The 21,376-nt window shown below is 42.0% G+C and overlaps 1 protein-coding gene across 6 annotated transcripts in view; it reads left to right on the forward strand.

Annotated features, from left to right (window-relative positions):
* Window positions 1-21,376, forward strand: part of TSNARE1 (t-SNARE domain containing 1) — a 511,576-nt gene that overhangs the window by 264,649 nt on the left and 225,551 nt on the right. For 5 of the 6 annotated variants that reach the window (XM_054191276.1, XM_054191275.1, XM_054191274.1 and 2 more), the window contains one exon: window positions 3,859-4,026. In XM_054191276.1, the coding sequence (XP_054047251.1) occupies window positions 3,859-4,026 (168 nt within the window). The remainder of the gene's footprint in view (window positions 1-3,858; window positions 4,027-21,376) is intronic. The other variant, XM_054191280.1, reaches the window with a different exon arrangement.

A 21,376-nucleotide genomic window follows, 5' to 3' on the forward strand; every position in this document is an offset into this window, starting at 1 on the left:
TGTAAAACTTGTGGTATTGCTGTGTACAAGAAGAAGAAATTGCGTGTGTTAACATTCCTCTTCTCTCTCTTCTAATATCCAAATGAGGAGTCAGACAGGCACGGGGCTAGGAGGGGGACATCTTTTTGGGTGTCTCAGACATGCAGCTTCTGATGCAAAGATTTTGCTGCTGGTAAAGTACAGACACTGGCAGAAGTTGTCACCATCCAGATAAAATCTTTTTTTATTTTTTTTTCTCTATCAGCGTCTCCCCATTGGTAGAATAAATCTGATAAAAAAATGTAGTTGTAAGCAGCAATGATTTTATCCTACTGAGAAGATTTTATCCAACAGGAAAAATGCTGTGCCTGGGCATAATTTTTCAGATATGATGAATAACAGCATAGTGTGGCCCTCAGTCCTAAGAATTTAGTTTTAAAAGAACTACTGAGGATATCAGATATACTCAACTTTTTCTCTCCTATCATTTTTTCTCAGACAGAGTTTGGTTTACAGATACATCTTGACAAAAAGCTGCCACAGGCAAATTTCAACAAAAGAACAACTTCAAACACATTCAATTAACAATTTATGAAAAGAAATCCAACAGAAAATTACACAGAGATTCACAGGGTATAAAATTTGGCACTAAATCAAATTTAATGTGGAAATGCCTGTACAGGGAGTTATGACCCCTTGCAGTGTATTGTCAAAAGGAACTTTATCTCTGGAGCCTCAGTGAGTGCCCTCCATCGTATCTTTTCTTGCTACAAGTAAAATATTTTTGTCAGACAAGGCAATGAGCACAACACAAAAGGGAACAAAACTCACTGATCACCCAAGCTGTATGCAGTTCTCAATCAGAAGTATTAAAAGTCATTAGATTTCTTCACACTTTCAAACGCAGTATTTGTTCACTTTATCACAGAAATGAGGGGCATTGTACCATCGACAAACACAAAATCACTTTTCGTTTGTTAGCGCAGCCAGCCATTATATATACCCCGACAGCAGGTCATGGTGACTATATTTAAATTTACGATGGAGCTGTTTTTATGTCTGAAAGGAAATCTCAGCCCCCCCTGCGTCCTGTTGTTTCCTGATTTACTCTCTCATTCAGCAGCCATGGTTGGATTTTCTCAAAAGATGTTAAGGACACAAACTCACATAATTGCCTTCAGCAGCTCTGAAATTAACTTAAGCCACTACTTTGTTTAGAGGAAAACATCTGTGTCTAGACCATTATCTATTTAAACACATGAATAGCCGGCTTTTGTAAGAGACGACTGAGCAGCATCACTTGAATTGCACTGTCTGGATTATTTGCGTGAGGGTGAGGCGTGTTATTTACAGATACCAGGACCGACAAGTGGGGACGACTAATAAAGTTGACACAGGCCAAGATCAAGCATATTTGTGATACCACTGTGCTATTACATGGACTAATATAATTTGAAGAGTTGATTGCCGTATTGCTGGCTCTCCCGTTAATCCTGTGCTCCCACATGAGAACAGAACAGGGAACTTTTGATAACGTGTCAATCTGTTCTCTTCCGCTGAAATGCATGTCCACATAGGAAAGCATGTCTTTAAGCGTCCATTTAGGTTCATAGCACAGACTCCTTGCTGTGACCATAGTACAAGAATTTCGTTAAATCACTGGTTTCCTGCGTCTTTAGAGGGCAGACACTTGGGTTCTTCCAGCCTACTTGTCGCTGTGCAGTATACGCCTCTGCATGTCCTAGTTAGCCCACAGGTGAAGATGAGAGGACACCTCTGTCACTATAAATGAAACATTAGAATACCCCAAGGGTTTGTTGGGTTTTTTTTGTTTTTTTTTTTCCTTGAGTCCATTAATACATGCTTTTGGCAGTGAAACACTCTACCAGATAAGTTAGTGTCCAAGGCACGTAATAATTAGTGAGTAAAACACCCCCAGAGCATCCTAATCCTATTAAAATGTGTCTTTTAAACTGTAAATGAATTTTTAACCTAATTTTAAATGATTATTTCCTTCCTGTAACACACCCTTTCTCTGTAGATAACAGATCCCAGGGAAGCAGAAGGTGAAACAAAGACAGACATTAATGTCAGAGTTTTTAATCTTCTATTCATATTTTTGAAAGGTATTTGGCTGTTTTCTGCCTATTGTTCTGTATTCCTCTACTTTTTCCATCGCCCCACTTCCTTCATCACATTGCATAATTTTCTTTGCTGCTAGATGATGGCGATAATAATAAATTAATTCCGTAAGGCAATGTGTAGATTTAGGCAACTGCAAAAATTCTTTAGTTTCTAAATGCAAAAATTGTAAACTTAAAGAATTAAAGAAGAGTTAATGAGTTAAATAAGAGTTTCCAGATGCCTGATATTCTTCAAAATCTAGCCAGCTAGAGTGTCTAAACATGACTGTAAGAGTTAAATATTACCAATTTTCTCTATGTCTCCTTCACAGTTCCTCCAAGGCACATCTCTAAGCAAACAAGCAAGAAATAAAACACATTATAAGTGACTTTTTTTTTTTTCTCATTCCACTGCCTCCCTCCTGCATGCTCGGTTAAGCTTCTTGGTCTTGCTGAGGTGATTTGGCATTGTTAGGTCTGCAAGTTCCACTCCAGTCCTCCCAGTTCTTCCCGCTCTCCAGTCCTACTGTGCCCTTCCCGCAAGCTGCCTGATGGTCTTGCTTCCTATTCAGTCTGTGGGAATTCAGAGCACTTAACATCTTTGAAAACTTAGCTACAGCAAGGTCTTTATTTCTCAGGCACAACCTGTTGAAAATCCCTGGTGTTTGTGCTTCAGATAAGCCCGGATTCAGAGAACTGAACATCCTCCTGAATTTTTGTGCTTGTTTTCTCCTGTTGCTGTCAGGGACTTTGGGTACCTTCAGGTCAAGAACTTGCTGTAGTGACTGCCAATTCTTCTTTCAACTTCAGAGGGCTGGAAGCAGTTGGATTGCTTTTTTATTGTAACTTTTGATTAGGAGTCAAATCTCAGATCAAGGCCAGTTTAAAGGACCATGTGCATTGTTTGAAGTGAAAGACCCATGCAGTTGTAGGATTGGAGTCTTCATCAGTGTCTATAAGTTTAGGACTTGAGCTCAGTGTCCCGATTCTCCATACCAACCTTGTGCTAGTTCATTCCCTGAGTCCAGCCTAGACTGAACCTAACGTCTCTATAGGCACAGAAGCTAAAGGCTGGGAAGAGAAGACCTTGTTAAACCTCTGCCCTTACCTGCAGTGTAGATGCAGCTGGATCATGACCAGATTCTTTCAATCTGGATCTGAAGAGACGCACAGCTCCCAAAGGCGGTGTGAACATCTGTCTACCTAGAAATGGTATCTGATGTCTCAGCAAAATGAAGTCAACTCTATTGACTGAACACCGTGAAACTGTAAGAGGCTCAAACTGGTGACTATGTAATCACATAATGATTTTCCCCTTTTCAGCTGTATTATCTCATAAATAGACAAGATAGCAACCTTTGCTGCGTTGAATGTTGCAAGTTGAATCATGAAGTCTTCAAGGCAAATGCATAGGCTTTATGTCTGCCTAAGAAAGTATCTAATTCCCAAAGAATGTGCAAGAAAAGCAACAAAGTAAAGGTATCACTTTTCAGATGCACATAAATGTTTTGTTCCTCCAGAGCTGTTGGAAAATTGAAGCTGGTTGCTGGGGATCAAATGTAGCTCAGGAGATCTGGCTTCAGGTCCTAACACTTCCTTCAAGACTTGATGTATTTCCTCTCATGTGATGTACTCCTCTTCACCTTTTCATCACTGTTTATGCAATCTATTATATTACCGTTTTCCCGTAAGAAGGCTATGTAAAACTGGACAATATTTACAATTCCTTTGCTTTCTTTCCATTCTCCCATCTCAGCAGAGCCCTAGGACCCCCTTCTCTGACCTACCTGATGATGAGAAGATCTTTAACGGAGGAGATGGCATGTGGCAGAACCAGAGCCAGGATCAAGCCTTGCTCTCGGAAATCACAGAAGAGGATCTGGAGGCCATCCGTCAGCGGGAAGAGGCCATTCAGCAGATAGAGGTCAGTAACCTTCTCCTGTCACGGACTTGCAAGCTAGAAGTACAGATCCCTTGTGTTGTGCATTGTTCAACATGATGAAGGAAATGCTGATTTACATGGCCGACTGTACAGCATCGCTAAACGTGAGATAGACTTATGTGTATCAGATGTTTCTAAAAATGGAGGCAGGAGGAAGGATTAGGAATCCATATCACCTGTAATGAAAATGACAAGAATTAATTAATGTTCGAGGGCTAATGTTTTTGGTTGTTCTTTTTTCCGTGGGTCTTCCATAATCGAGTTTATAGTGAGGTAGTTTAATTGGGCTTGATTCTGCAGCAAAACAACTTTCTTTTTGCATGCGAACTTGAAACTGGAATTTGTCACAGGCACAAAATATTCAACTTTACCATTAGAGAGAATAATAGGTAGACAAAAGGAAATAACTTGTTAACATTTTCAAATAATTCAATATTTTTGCTTTATCAAAGTATTTGGATGTTCTTAGTGTACTTAAATGAAGACATGACATACTATTTTTATTCTCCATTTTTTAGAAGTGCTATAAATAAAATATGAAAAAGGAACAAAAAGAAGTCTGAATAAGTTAAACATCCCACATTTTTTTCTTTTTATACTTCTCTTTTTGTGCTTTTGGGAAACTCTTGTTACTCAAATTTAAGCAATAAATGAGGAAACCCAGAACATTTTAAATCTTTCTAATTTGTATGCTTTTACAGGCATAAACTCAAGATGAACCAAAAAAAAAAAAAAAAGAGGGCTTCAGAATAATCAGAACATTTAATTAAGGACTATACTTTGTCCCTTAATTGGGTTGAGCTAATTTTATCAGAATAGATTTTGGTCGCGGTATGGCAGGAATTGTGATTGAGTTAACAGTGCAAAAAGGGGACAAATGTTCCTGCTGTAGGCTGGTGCTTTGAAGCGTTGACCTCTGTTTGCAAACAGTGAGAGTTACAGATGATTCAACACTGTAAGTAAGAAATTTTGATAGTTTTATAGGAGTGGGTCAAGGTTAGTGTATGTCTAATTTCTGTTATGGTTTGCTGAATAGAGATGATTGAGCTTTGTGGGCTTGTGTGCATTACGAGGGATGAAATTGTTAAATAATATTCTCACACTATCCTTGGGCATGAATTATCCTTTCATAATTGAGAAATCTCTTTGCATCTACCAGGTCAAACTCGAGTGAACTTTATTGTATGAAAATGTGTTGCATGTTTTGGGATGTTCCTGCACTTTGACGTGTAAGAAAGGTGGATGCAAAGGTATTTCTGAAATGGTGTTCTGGACATAAAGAATATTGTTGTGAACCTTTTGTTTGAAATATAGTCACTGCCTTTTTCTTTCCGTCTTTACATTGCCCCCCGTCTTCACCAGAAAAAAACTAAACTTGGAGTGTTTGCTCATTAGGCAGTGGAGAATAACAAACCTCAAGCCAGCCTCAAGTGCACTGCCTTTGAAAAATCAAGAGGTATATTGCGTCTGCTTAGAGAGATCCTTATTTTGCTGGTTAAATTGCTTTTCTGTGCCACAAATGGACATCTCTGTATGGGGCCACAATGGGCCACATGGGGTTCTCAGGGTGAGTTAAGGGAATCCAGTCCTAGCCCTAGGTAGCTTCCAAATAAATGCAACACTCATGTGTTGTGCAGGTTGCATATCTATTGATTTGGTAGGTCCTGTATACCTCTCAGCCTAATAGGACTTCACCTCTGAATAACTTGTTCAGCTTATGCAGTTAATGCTGTTCAGCCTTCTGCTTCCTAAGAATGTGTGCACTTTCTTTTTACCTGTTTGGTTTTTTTTTTTTCCCATCTCCATCATAGAATCATAGAATAGTTTGGGTTGGAAGGGACCTCTCAAGGTCATCTGTTCAATGCCCCTGCCATGGGCAGGGACATCTTCCACTAGATCAGGTTGCTCAGAGCCCCATACAACCTGACCTGGAATTTTTGCAGGGATGGAGCATCTACCACCTCTCTGGGCAACCTGGGCCCAACCTGGTCTCACCACCCTCAGTGTAAAAAATTTCTTCCTGATATCTAGTCTAAATCAACCTCTTTCAGTTTAAAACCCTTATCCCTCAGCCTATCTCTACACTCCCTGATAATGAGTCCCTCCCCATCTTTCTTATAAGCCCCCTTTAAGTAAGGCTGCTATAAAGTCTTCCTGGAGCCTTCTCCTTTCCAGGCTGTACAATTCCAACTCTTTCAGCCTTTCTTCATAGCAGAGATGCTCCAGCCCTCTGATCATTTTTGTGGTCCGCTTATGGACTCACTCCAACAGGTCCATGTCTTTCCTGTACCGAGGGACCCAGAGCTGGATGCAGCACCGCAGGTGGGATCTCACCAGAGCGGAGTACAGGGACAGAATCACCTCCCTTGAGCTGCTGACCACCATTATAGCTATGTCAATTTTGCTTTGCTATCTCAGATCCACGTTGATCCTATAAGGAAGACTGCATTCCACAAGCATAATTTTCAATATAGCTTAAACACTTCTCCTCAGGAGGAAAACATTTAGGATGAATAGTATTTTATTTAGCATCTCTTTTGAAAGAAATATAATGAAAATGAAATGGAGTTTTGGACTGTGTCGTACCTCTCCTCAGCTGTGTTTGAATAAGCAGATGGTGCTTTTAAATCATTTTCACCAAGTTTTGTTTTTCTGTTTGTTGGCCCACGTGAACTTATTTCTTGTGAAAGGACTCATCTTGCACATTAAAACTTCCCTGATTTCATTAGAAGTTGTGAGTGTAAAGAGAAGGGACTCACTGAGCTCCTAGCCAGCCTTACAGCTTTTTTCCAATATGTTTTCAAAACCAGTAAGAAGGTTAAAAGGAAACATTATTCCTAACTGTCAAACACAGCTAATAAACTAAATTTATTGCCAAATTGATGTATTGCATTTGTTCTCTTTTGCTCTTTGGGGACCAGAATGAAGAACAAAGCTGTGCAAAACACCTCTTATGCAAGTAGATTGGTGTTTCTGGGATTTTTACTTTTTTCATAACTAGTACCAGTAACATATAGACCTTAAGCAGTACAGAAGAGGTCACAGAGCATTGCTAGAACATCATATCTTCTGGGCCACACTGATTAGCACACAAGTTTAGAAATGCTTATGGTGCTGGTACCAGTAATGGCCTTTTTTTAAGACACCTTGAATTTGGCCTTTTTGAAAGAACAGATATAAAACCTTTTTCATTGCTAAAGAAATGAGGAAATAAATTCTCTTCCCCTCTTGTGTCCTGAAAAACAGATATAAAATTGTGCCCATAATAGACATCTTCTTAATGTTCCAATGACTCTTTCCCACTTGTGTGTTTTCCACATCTCCAGAATCTCTTCAGAGGTTCAGGTTAATGGGACGTTGTTCTCTGTCATGAACATCCCTTGAGGCACTTTTCAGCATTCACAGTTTCCACCTAGAAAGATAACAGCTGTGTCAAAAGTTCAGCTGGCTGTTCATTTTATTTAAATGGGCTTCTTTTGCTATTGCTTGCAGATTAAAAATAGAGAAGTCTGCAAGGGAGATGTCTCGCCAAAACCTTACATTTTGGATAAAGATCTTTATTGCTTGGAAATGTCAAAATCTGGTAGGACACAGCAGCCTTAACACAAGTGTTATTTCTTAAAATATTGCTTTGAACTGTTATATAAAACCTATTTTAACTTGAACTGTATTGGCAGTGAATAATAGATGCCATAACAACTTTATATATAGCACTGTAAAATGTGCCATCAGAAATACATGAGCTGGACTGTAATGTGCATTGTCAGTGCTCAGTGCTGGCACAAGCTCTGTCATAGCAAATATATATAATTTAGCATCCCATGCCTTTCATTGGCACCTGTGGTCAAGTGAAAAACAGAAGGAGATAAAACTTTGGGAACAAATGGGTAACCCTTGAATGGGGAACTTCAGAATTTCAGCTGGTGACTGGAAAGACCTATAAAAAAGATGCTAAATGCCATATTGATTCAGAAAGTCTCCAGTGATGCTCCCAATGCAGACAGCTTCTCCAGAGGTCATGAGAAAGGAAGACGAGATGAAACCCTCCCAGACCCCACCACCATTTCCTTGGGAGTCACCACCAGGTCATCCCACCTCCTCCGCAACCCTCAATCCTTTCTTATCACAGTCTCCCATCCCACTCCTGTGCTTCCCAGGCTGCTAACACATCAGTGAGCATTCTTCTACCATGAAGAGTGGAAAATAGCTGAGACAGAAGTATAGCAGAAGTATACCAGGGAAAGGGTAGATGTGGAGAACAGGGCTTGCTCCTGGAATTGGGAACGGTTGTCCCTGAAATAGCAAGGTTCGCTTCATCTATCCTGACCTCCCTACACCCCTTTTTCTCCCCACCTCCAAAGGAAGGGCAGCAGCAGTAAGAGCTCAGTCCGTGGAGGTGGGCAGCTGTCCATTTTGTAGGCTTCCAAACCTGACATTACCAGGACGAACGACATCAACTCTCAGCCCTGAAAACCATCAGATGCCTGTCAGTTTAAACAGATAATTGCAGGTGCCAAATTACTTCGCAGTCAGGAAGCCAGTCATTCAGACCAAATGAATACAAGGTAAGTCTAGCTGAAAAACAGCTTAATGATTAACCACTACTGACTGGATGGACGTTGCAAACTGGAGACCATCACTTGTAGATGCCTGTGCAGCCATGGAGAGTCCCCCAGTGGAAGGGTGCTAGGAAAGCATTTGAAGAAATTAGTTCAAGTGTTAATTCTGCCATCGACTCCTTCTGTGCCCTGGGCACTGATCATACTGATCTTGAATCACTTACCTGTACAATGAGTCCGAAAGCATCGTCCTGCACCTCAGAGGGAATTGGGAGAATAAGTTTTTTAACAAGTTCCTTCCTCATTTCAGTCAGAAGACACAGTAAATAACAAGAAGGATCCTCCCTTGCTCCCTGGGGTATTTCCACAGGTTTTGATTTCTTTTTGTATTTAATGCAGAACTCAGTTATTAACTTGGCTGATGTGAGAAGGTGGACAGTTTTCTCCAGTAATATATGGCCATCAGAGCATGAGAGCTGATGCTGTTTGGTGATGCTTTACTAACCTGTGGCAAGTGAATATATGGCAAGAATACCTCTGTTCAGTTTCTCATCATCAGTTGAGGATATCCTGAAGGAAGCAAAAAAAAAAAAAACAACAGAACTTCAATTAAGTTGACGCTTCTCTTGGCAAAAGAGAAGGAGAGTTGGATACGCTGTGGCAACAGGTATGAAGGAAATGCTTTTATTTTTAGGAAAGGTTGTTCCCTCTGGGTCGGTGTTGAGAAATGTTGATGTACCTTACCTATCTGTTTTGAAAAGAAGTGATAGATGCCAACCTCCACGCCTGTCAGTCAAGCATTTGTAAGCAGACAGAAAACGAAATACAATAAAAATAAAACAAAAAAAAAGCCCCATGGAGTCTTTCACAGTGTGTTTTTTAGTTCAAACTTGTTCCTTGTTCACTCATTACGATGTATCATTTCTTGCTGAGGGGTATTTTCAGTAAAATCCCTCACTGATGCTAGCAGTTTAGAAGGTTTAATGCAAGCTGTTTTATATCTTTCATCAGCTTCAATAGTCCAGGGGTTTGACTTATGAGGCCTCTGCCTGCCTCTTCGCAGAGACTTCTCGACTCAGAGTAATGTATAAATAACACGATACCATGACAAGCACCGTACGTGAAAGATCTGGTGCTGTGTGTGTCAAACAGCACTCTTTTCGTGGCAGCGCGGTGGAGCCTAATTATCATGAGCGGCAGAGCTGCCTGCGAGGTTGACATGGCCATCCCTGGGACTTGGTATTGAGTTGTTCCCTAAAGAACCCGCACAAGTATTTTGGCCAGTCTAATTTAAAATGACCTGAGCTGTAGGACTGACACCATTTATTTCGGGAGACTATTTCACGGTCCAGCAGGCTTCGGTGTTGATGAAATGCTTCCCTCTGTTCTTGCTAAAGATCCCTTTCTCATTCTCAGCTCTTCGCACCTAGTGAAACTCTACTGGACCCTGCAAATAATTCTTCTTCCCCTTTGGCTTTTAAACTCCTCAAATGCTAACAGTTATCCTCCTCTTCACAAGTCAGTCTCCCTTGCTTTTCAATCACTTCAGTGCTCTATTCTCAATTATTTCCCATTTGTCAGTTCCTTTCTCCTACAGCAGCAGACTGTACATAGGATCTCGGTGCTGTACCAAAGCGGAACAGAAGGAATGCGTAAAAAGCTCCATGTATCTGATTCAGAGGTTACAAGTGCTGATAGAAAGATTTCTAGACAATTTCTACACTACTAAATTAAACTGTACCAAGGACGCTAGAACTGGCTCATTCCACTTGTAAATTGTTAGGGCGTACCCTGGCCCACTTTTGACCCAGATTAGCCAGTGCTTGCCCACATATTGATACAGTTTGAGAATTAATATGTTCTCCATAAGCAGTTTCGATGCAGCCACCCTGTTCAGAGGGTAAGGGGACTTAATGATATGGGTGTAACGAAGTGTATAGCTGTGGTTTCAGTGCCCGAGAACAGGTACCTTCCATGTCCTTGCACAGCTGCAGCCCTATTGATTTGATGATTTGATCACAAAAATTTCCTTTAGTCTTGACTGACATTTAGGGAAGAGGAGTAGTAAGGTGAATTAAGGGTAAATTTTGTGAGAAACTGCAAGCCTGAGGGCAAAATAAGAGATATGTGAAAATAATAGCTGAAAATAACTTTGAAAATGTGGAGAATCCTTAGCAAGTACTGAGAACAAAAAGCAGTCTATTCCAGCAGACTCATGCAGTGACCGTTTTCGTTGCATATTGATTTGCCCACGTCTCCCCTCTCTGTCCCCTTGTGGCCTCCACAACTTAAGCATTGCTTAAAACTGCAGTTACTTGCCTTCACATCAATACACTTCATAGGCAATGTCCACAACCTTAGCACATTGCCTTCAAACTGCCAGTGTCGTGTCAGTCAGCACTGAAAAGTTTTATTAATTGGAGTTTCAGAGGCTCTGCCCAGAATGTGCTGTTTCCGTGTTTTCATTGTCGTTTTGATACACTCCCTGTTTCAATCCAGATGATGGTCTCTCAAGCATCCTCATTGAACAAGTGCTAGTTAACTTCCAGGCTTCTTTGTGGAGCAAGCCTGCTTTAAGTTGTGTCTATTCAAATGTTTTGACTTCTATGAGAAAGGCAGTTTTAGAATGATAGAATAAAATCCTAGATTCCTTAGGTTGTAAAAGACCCTGAAGATCATTGAGTCCAACCATTAACCTAACACTGCCAAGTCCAACACTAAACCATGTCCCTAGGCATCTTTTAAATACCTCCAGGGATGGTGACTCAACCACTTCCCTGGGCAGCCTGTTCCAATGCTTGATAACCTTTTCAGTGAAGAATTTTCTCCTAATATCCAATCTAAACGTCCCCTGGTGCAACTTGAGGCCGCTTCCTTTTGTCCTGTCGCCTGTTACTTGGGGGAAGAGACTGACCCCCTCCTCACTACACCCTCCTTTCAGGTAGTTGTAGAGAGCGAGAAGGTCTCCCCTCAGCCTCCTTTTCTCCAGGCTAAACAACCCCAGCTCCCTCAGCTGCTCCTCATGAGACTTGTTCTCCAGACCCCTCACCAGCTTCATTGCCCTTCTCTGGACCTGTTCCAGCATCTCAATATCTTTTTTGTGGTGAGGGGCCCAAGACTGAACACAGTATTCAAGGTGGAGCCTCACCAGTGCCAAGTACAGGGGCACAATCCCTTCCCTAGTACTGCTGGCCACACTATTCCTGACACAAGCCACCATGCTGTTGGGTTTCTTGGCTACCTGGGCACACTGCTGGCTCACATTTTGGTGACAATTGCACAGTTGTGCTCACATATTTTGTTTTAGTTCACTTCTCGGAGCATTCTCAGAGCTCAGAAATTAAATTAATGTGTGATCTAACTCCATTAAATGATATATTGCAAGTGTCCACCTCCTAGACTCTGCCTGATAAAAGACATTCAGTCCACAGGAACAGGCTGGAGGTACAACTTCATGGATATTTTGGATATTGGGTCCCCAGCAACATCCTTTTTTTTCCTGTGTACATCTGCTCCTGCTGCTCTGCAATACTTGCCAAGGCAGGTACAGACTTAATTCTTTCCAGAGCAAAACACTCTGCTTCTTGGTCTTCTCCAGCAAGAAACTGCGATTACATATTACCTTAAGTTTGTCTTTTTCATCCGGAACAATTCCCAATGCTGCTTGAAATGCCATATACTTTTTTCATCATGTCCTAGAGCCCAGAACATCATCATGCTAGAGGACCTTGGCCATCATGCTAGAAGAAAATTGTTCCATCAAGCTGTGACCGAGGTCTTTCATGATAACCTGAGAAAACACACAGAAAATAAGATTACATTTCAGGCCTAACAGGGCTTTGAGACCCAGAGGATATCGCAGAATCATAGAATCATTTTGGTTGGAAGAGACCTTTAAGATCATCGAGTCCAACCGTTAACCCAACACTACCAAGTTACCTCTAAACCATGTCCCTCAGCACTACACCTACACATCTTTTATATACCTCCAGGGATGGTCACTCAACCACTTCCCTGGGCAGACTATTCCAATGTTTGACAACCATTTTGGTGAAGAAAGTTTTCCTAATATCCAAATGAAGTGCCCTGCAGTGTGAACATAGTTAGTCAACAGCTAGTCTCCCACAGTATGGCTTCAACCAGTCCATACCAAATGGCTGAGGAGTCAGGATCCTTTCCCTGGTGCATTCCATGGAGTATACACAACTCAGTAGCAACCTAAAGAATGGTATAGATGGCAATTGCAAGCTAAACCAGCAAACATACAAAAATCACATGCACCCACAGAAAGCTCTTGCTGTATTTCCTTCTCTTTCCATGTCCACTGTTTACTAAATGCTACTGTTCTAAGTATATTGCTATACATCCATCTGGCCCATAAACCCAGTACATCCAGACACAGAGGCAAGAGTGAAATACCACCAAGTAATACATTGTGAAAATTCTCTCCTCATATCCTTTCTGCTGGCATATCATTTTTGCTACGATCACCTGCAAAAGTCCAAACTTTTTCGTATTGGATGGCTAAAACTGTATTTCTTCCTCCCCTCACAGAAATTATTAGAGCTTGTCTATTTTTGGAATTGGTATTTCATTGAGGATGTGTGTTCAACCTAGGATCTCGCTTTGCAAGGCAGAGAGGATTCAGGAATATATAACATTTATTTTTAGCCCTAGACATTTCTTATGTCTCAGGTGTAACCTTATGACAATACTGTGTGTAGCAAAGTGCTTTTAACTAAATTGGAGAGGTTTCCACTGAGTGCTAGAGATAATTTTCCTTTTCTTACTTAGATTCCCAGTGCCTTATCCAAAGACTGTTAGTGTCAGAGACTCTTGCCCTAAACCCTTTTCATGCACTCTTCCTTTCAGTGAATTTGCATGGAGGAGCTAGTAATGAAAGCCTTGATTCAGCATATCACTTACGTACGTCTTAAGAGCTTTGCTGAATAGGGATGGACTTTAGCACCTACTAAAAGTGAAGTATTTCCTCTGCAGAAGGGGAAAATAGTGCTGACACACTTTATTTGCTAATAATCAGAATTTTAGGCAGATACATCTGCATATATATATCTCTACAGAAACTGAGCTGAGTTAAAGACTTGTATATTGACTGTCAAGGTACATTGGTAAGGTACAGAGCTGGAGAGAGATCTCTAGTGCTTGTGATGAAATATTGTTTAGCTTCTGCAAGTTTTCTTGCTTAAGTGTTAGTATTTTCTTTGTTAAAAGGATGCGTTACTTTCCTCCTCCATTTACTGTGCTTTTGCCTATTTTTTTGTTGCCAAATGATCACTGTCTCGATAAAGGTAATATCTTGCTCGTATTTCTGTTAGTACAGAGAGTACAAACATCATATGCCTCATCGATACAGCTATTTTTGTGGATGCAATTTTCTGGCCCAGAGGTGAATTACCACTCTCACCTATTACTTAGGTTAGAGCAGTTCACTCTCTGGTTCTCTGGTGCTAATTAATAATGACGTAGATCAATAGCCCATCAACTAGCCAAGATCCCTTAACAGTGTTCTGAAGAGCTATTAATGCAGGTTTGACTTCTTGCCTTCCTGGTCTGAGTGACATGCTTTCTTTTTCGTCTCTTTTTGGTAGGGAAATCAAAATTTTCCCCAATCCAGAGAGAAAGAATAAAACCAGGTTAGGCTTATGTCATGAATACATAAAAGCTCATATGGCAAAGCCTGGGAGCATCCCATGGAGACCTCACTGGTTGGAGGTGGAGTCAGCCCTCCCTGAACAGCTCAGGAGACAGGAGGGTGAACCAAGTGTAAAGAAAAGACTCTATAGAGATAATAAGGGAAGAGATCACTAAGAAGGTGATTGAAATCCACATTTCACAGCAAGACTGGTTCATGTGCCCTCCTATTCACCAAAAGGTGCCTGATTCTTTATAAATTAGCCTTGACAGTAATATTCTCACATATCCTCACAGAAATTAGACTGAAAATCACAATGTTAACAGTGTTAGTAGTAGATGTCAAATTTTAGAGGCTGATGCCAAAGACAGTATTAGCTTATGCTCTCTACACTATTCAGGCTTATCATCTTCAGGTATTCTTTAATACTTTTAATTAGTCCTTTATAAAAGAGGATGTTATAGAACTGTATTTTCTCACCACCCTGTTCACCATCTATCTATCTATCTATCCATCCAGTGTATCTCCTCTGGTTGTCATTTCCTTCCCTGCATTGAAGTCTCCTGTTCCCCTTTGTATTGAGGCCACCAGGCAGCACATTTGAGGCAGAAAGACTATTAAGACTCACCTAGGCGTTATAAAGAAATGTAAATTTTAATGTAAATATTTTAGCGTAATTTTCTTTTTTTTATCTAGACCTCTGAGCAACCTGGTCTGACCTCATAGTTGGTCCTGCTGTGAGTGAGAATCTGAACTAGGGCTCTCCTGTGTCCCCTTAAAACCTTAATTATCCTGTGATCCTGTGATCCCATTATCTCTCCATCTCCTCTGACTGCACCACTGAGGGCTACCAAAAGTTCATGTGCTAATCTTGCTTCAATCTAAAGCCAAGACATCTCTATTTCCCTGCCTGTGTGAAGTCCCAAGTCATTCTCATTCTCCCTCCTCTTCCACTTATTGCCACCACAGGTGGGGGTTCATGCTTTTCTTCCTCTTTCACAACACATTTTCATTTATTTGGGAGAATAATTAGGATATTAGGATGTCAACATCCTTTTCTCCGTCAGGTGGATGGGTAGCAGTCAGGTGTGTGGGACAGCATCCATGCCGGTGTCTGCACCTCCCTGGAAGGGTAGTCCTCTGAGGTGGCCCTATGCCCAGTGTGTCTGTGTCCCATCAGTGCGGTTACTCTGTGGACATCCCATGGACAATGTGTCCATATGCTCTGGCTGGTCCTGAGTCCTCACTGATGTGTTTGCTATGAGTGTGGATAACAATGTTGACCTTATGAGTAGCTGTTGGAGCTGCCCTTTGCTGGTCATGCAGATGGAGCTGGCTGGTCTATAGATCATTAAAGAAATATCTGAAAGTGTGGCTGTGGAGAGAAAATGGTGGGTGCCCTGTAGTGGAATTCACCTGACCAGATGCAGATATCTTAAGTGCAGACATTTCTGCTTAAAGTGTTGCTTAGCGTCTCTTTATAGTCAAAGGAGGGAAATAGGGATTAGGGGTGAATAGGGTTAGATGTCAATGTCCTGAATGCAAGACCAGAAGTTATTTTTCTTTCTGAGCTGATGTTTGTGCATTGTAGATCCCTGTGTACTTTCAAAGAACACTGAAACACTCTGCCACATTGTCCTTCTTTCCCAAAGAATTATGTATATTCTTTACATTTTTGCCCCTTTGGCCATCTCTTAGTTTTAATGGACTCGGTGCCACTTGTGCAACCTTCTCCCCTTCCGTCCTGCAAGCATCTCTTGTGAGTCCTTCATAGACCAGCATGAATTTGCTCTATCTGTACTGATGCAAAATCACACTGCCATACACCAACCTCACCATAAGTCACAATTAGCAGCACAAAACCTTATTAAGGCAAGAAATACATTAATCAAGATTCAACAGAGTGTTAATATGGGGCTACCACTATTGAACTTGCTGGATTAGGCCAAATAGATGCATCATTTTTGAGCACTTATTTGAACACTTTTTTAGAATCATAGAATCATAGAATGTGTTGGTTTGGAAGGGACGTTTAAAGGTCATCTAGTCCAACCTCCCTGCAGTAAGAAGGGACGTCTTTAACTAGCTCAGATTGCTCAGAGACTCATCAAGTGTGGCCTGAAATGTCTCCAGGGATGGGGCCTCCACCAATTCTGTGGGCAACCTGTTCCAGTGTCTCACCACCCTCATTGTAAAGAATTTCTTCCTAATGTCCAATCTAAACCTGCCCTGCTCTAGTTTAAAACCATTGTCCCTCATCTTATCACTACATGCCCTTGCAAACAGCCCCTCCCCAGCGTTCTTGTAGGCCCCCTTCAGGTACTGGAAGGGTCTATAAGGTCTCCCCAGAACCTTCTCTTCTCCAGGCTTTTCCTGAGCGGTATTCCTTTTTGAGGAATACGTCCCAACAGAGTATGTTGGAATCATTGCTTTCCTACTGTATTTATTAATTCATTAGTCAAGTAGGAAAAAGAAGCAAAGAATGGATAGCATAAAAGTTGACTGAGAAGCCTGTATGAGTCAAGACCCCACAAAAATATTTCTAGTGCTCAGTAGGGTGTTGTTAGTCTCATAAAACTTGTAGAAGCAAGTGGTTTAGCCTGAAATATTAAACCTCAAACAGCAAAACACAAGAGCTTTTAAGTATTCCTTCCCTTCCTGGAAATGTAGTAACCATACAAGCACCTGGGCTGATGCAGTGTTCTGCCTTCTTTATTTCCCATGCATATTGTAAGTTCATTATGAGCGAAGGAGGGGACTATTTTGATACAGAGAGTTTAAGCACTTACAACCAGGGTCATGTTTCAGCAGAGTTCAGGCCTGTCTTCTCCAGCAGCAAATGGAACGTAGATGTGGGTGGATTGAAGCACGCAGTGAAAGTTTACTTGCTTTATTTAGGGAGGGAACTGGAAACTAATGCTTAAAAACATCCATTTGCTCATGCAGGCATCAAAAAAAAACAGGTTTTTTTTGAAAATATGGTTTCTTGCTGAGAGAAAGAATTGAATTATTTTTTAATTTAAGGGTGAAGGATCACCGGTGAAGGAGAGGAGGTGGAAGGCCTTTGAGTCGAAGATCAAAACATATCCAGATGGTTTTTTTAGTGTAATTCTCAACATCTTCTACTGAGCTGTCAGGGACTAAAAGGACTTTTCTGCATCACTATAAAGACTCTCGTGAATGTCTAAGACTTCCTCCTTTCCATGTACCCGTAGCAGGCAGTGCTGCTACACCAACGAACATCTGTTTACCTTTAACTCTGCCTTTGGTGCTGGTGATTTTTGGAGCAAAACTTCCCGAATCCCTATCTTTCCTTGTCAGTTCCTGCCCAGGCAGCGCACGAGGAATCAAAGCTGCTGCGGATTTCCTACCGCGCTCCTATCCCCATTTCACATCTGGGGAAACTGAGACATTATGAATTGTTTCCCTGCCAGTGGAGCTCCATAGAAATGTAAATGCCTTGTCTAAGACCCGTGAAAAAGTCAGTATCAGTGCCAGGATTAAAACGCTTCTTGTTCTGTACTTCCACACTGAATTCCCTTCAGAGCACGCTGTGATGAGAGATCCAAATACAAGATCTGGAGTATTTAGCTTTTAATTTTTCTCCCCTTATTTAAATTACTAGGCAGATGGAACGTGCTCCTGTTCACAAAACACACTGTCATCTATCTGGCTTGGATGAAGCTCAAGGAAAATGCTAATCATCATTTGTAACCGAAGGCAGATCTGCCCTACAGGTGGAGCTTGCTTTGCTCTGAAGTTTCGCCCATGATATCATGACTTTATCAAGAGAAGCTAAATAGCAGCCCGTCTCTCTGAAGGTGCGTAGCAGATTGCACTGCCAAGGAGAAAGATAACTTCTTGCCCTCTGAAAAATATTGAGATAGGAAGATGAGGCTATAGGAGGGAGGGCAGGGAGGAAAAGAGCTGCTCCTATGCTAGTACACATAAAAGACACCTGGGGGAAATCTTACGGGAGCGTCGGCTTTGTCAGACCATGTGCTGTGAAGCTTTTAAAAGATGAGTAATCTCCTGCGTGTGGTGGGACTGACAGACAGATGTCCATGGGGAACGCAGGTACAGTGCTCAGAGCTGAGTGCTGGAGACCTCAGTTAGCATATGCTGATTTTATGAACGATGGTTTGCTGCTGGCTGCATTCACAAAAGGGGTCTGTGTTCAAAGCCCATGTACATACAGGGGCATTTTGCTCCTGTCAAGCTTCTCAAATGCCACTTTTCTACCCTGGGAATGATGGGATCCCAGATATCTGGCAATGATAAGGAGGAACAACTTTAAATCTCATGCAGCTCTGGGAGCTCTTGCACTCTCTTTAGGAAGACGACTGCTATTTTCTCGTGTAAGAAAAAACTCAATGTGTGGGATAAGTTTTTGAGGAAAGCAGTTACTGCCTCTTTGCCTGGCTGGTTTTAGGGACTGGCCTGAAATTCGAGGTTTTGAGGAATTATGAATCTTTTCAGCTTCTCCATCCTCAACGCTGACCAGGTTTCTGGTGAAACAAAATGCCCTCGGAAAGCTTCAGTTTTTTCAGGCATGAAATTAATTTGGTGACAAGCAATTGGCTGTACCCGCTCATTGCAGCAGGAGGGGGTTGCACAAAGTAACCCATGTGCTCTCCCCATGGCCCAAAACATGCACAACAACTGCTCCTGGAGAGTCTCCATCCCTGTGGATGGGGGGGGGATTTGGGCCTTTTTTGACAAAACTCAGATGAGAGCAGAAGTGCCTCTCTATTCTTGGTATTTTTTGCATGGGATGGGGACAGTGGGGAGTGATATTGAAGGGAGGGTGGGAGGCCAGCAAGGAGGCAAAGGGAAGGATGTCTAGATCTGCAATGATTCAGGAGAATGCCACATTTAGTCTCATTTCGACAGTCCCTATGATTTGATTTGATTAGCAGGTGCTACCAGCAGCTAGGACCCAAAAGTTGCTCTGTTAGAATTGTCTCTATATTTATCCTTTAAAATAACCCTAAAGATGAACTCTCTGGAGCATTTCAGTTGTTGCAGGATGCATTTCTCTCCTTCTTCTTTGTCCCTTGCTAACTGCAGGTGAAAAATAAAAAGGGAAGAAAAAAAAATTAAAAGCAACCCCCATGACTTCTCTGCCTCTGTGATTTCAGCTCATGCTTATAAATATATATCTCAGGGTTGTGATGCAGGGACATTGGGGATTAGGTACTCCCACCCTGAGCATATCTGGAGGAAATAAAAGGAAATCCTGCACCTTTGCACATCGGTGCTGATTGCTTAAGAGGGAGTTGTCTCCTACTGAGGTCTGACAGGGATAAGCCACGTTCCTTCAGTTGTTTCCTCTGTTGTTCTTTCTAATTTATATCACTGTGAAGGGTTAAGGAAGGTGACTTCAGGTGTTGCCATTAGAAAGTCAAATTGCAAAAATAAAGCATTAAAAATAAATGCCACTGCAGAATTGCTGAGCCAGGGAATAAAGAGCTTTAAATGCAAACAGGGAACTGGCCGTGCATTTCTCTACCAGTCACCCGTCTTCCTGTCTAAGGATTAAGGACTCTGTGTCTTTTAGTCTTGAGTCTTTCGGGTGCTGCTGAATGTCACAACTTTTTACAACTCACCTATTAAGATTTAGAGGAACTTCCTTCCTTTTATTTGGACCACAGTAGAAAGATTATTACTTCTTCTCAGGTGTCACCTCATAGGAGAGAGACACAAGGAAATAAATCAGTGGGTTTTAAATATAGGTCATTTCCCCTCAAACACCCTTTAGGAATTTGGTGAGTGAGTGACTTTGGTTATCGGCTAGTTGCCCAGCTATTGGAAATTGGTGTAGGACAACTGACTACAATGCTGATTTCTACGAGCTGTAAATACTGGTGTCTTTTTTGGAATGACTTTCAAACACCTCCAAAGACAAGCGTAAACAGCATTTCTTTCGTCCACAGCTTTCCTCTCCCCTGGGTGTTTTTGCAGAAGCACAAGGTATTTTACAAGCACACTCAAACAGATCCTGCCATGCTAGAGCATCTTTCAACATGTTTCTCTCCTTATCCCTCCCGCAAGGTACAATGTTATCCCCCTGTATCAGGGTGCAGCGGTCCTTCCCTGTTGTCCCAGTCCCATGCCTGGGACACTGGTACTTTAACCTGGCCCTTTGCTGGAGGGAGAAAAGCCAACAGATGGAGCATCTTTCTGGCTCCATCCTGCTGTGTGCTGCTGGGCCTGGGAAGATCTCATGGGACCACAGCTGTTGCTGCGGGCAGAGGGCAGACCAAGAAGTATTTGGGGGCTGGAAGCTGTGCAACACAGAGGAGGTCTGGGCCAGGCTGAGGGACAAGATGTGTATCTCCATTATCATGGTAGCATCGTCACCTCCTAATTAGGGACAGTGCCATATCACGCATTTTTACAGTTATGGTGTCCCCAAAGCACTGGTGCATCCCCGTGAGATGAATGTGGTTATTATACCATGGTGAACAGTCTTGGTTTCAGATCTAGCTCTATCTGAGCTTTCTTTTCTCTTCTCCATCCCTCCATTCCCCCTGAAACAGCGGTATTAATTAATTTTGCAGCACTCTGTGTAGGCGTGGTGAGGGTTAGGTTAAACACTGTTACATTAATACCTCTTGCAAATGTTTTTCTCATGATGCCTGTGGTGTTAGAGCATCTATTGTTGTGTGCCATCAAAAAGACTGCCACAATAGAAGAGCTGTGAGAAGCCAGCACTTTGTTCCACAGGTGGGTTTTCTCCGTGGGCGTCAGGACAGCACCACGTTGCGGCAGGTTGAGCCGAGGGGGTGGCTGAGCAGATGGCTTTGTACTGCTGGCTCTTTGATGGTTGGTGACCTTCAAACCAGGTGAGGCAGGACCCTGTCCTCTGAGATCCAGGGGCAGGAGTGCCACTGAAGTGCCATCTGCCTCTGCCACATTGTTCCCGTCTACAACAAAGGCGCTGGCACTCACTGACCGTATTGCATTAGCACAGAGATAAATTAGTCCTTTCCTTCTAAGTGAGGCTGGAGCTGGTAAGTGGTGCCAGACTGGCAACCTTGTGTTATTTATTGCCCTGTTCATTGTGTTTCCTAATATCTTGTTTGCTATTTTGGAAGGCATCAATGCATTAAGCAGC

The sequence above is a fragment of the Rissa tridactyla genome, chromosome 2, assembly GCF_028500815.1.
Source record: "Rissa tridactyla isolate bRisTri1 chromosome 2, bRisTri1.patW.cur.20221130, whole genome shotgun sequence".
Lineage (NCBI taxonomy): Eukaryota > Metazoa > Chordata > Aves > Charadriiformes > Laridae > Rissa > Rissa tridactyla.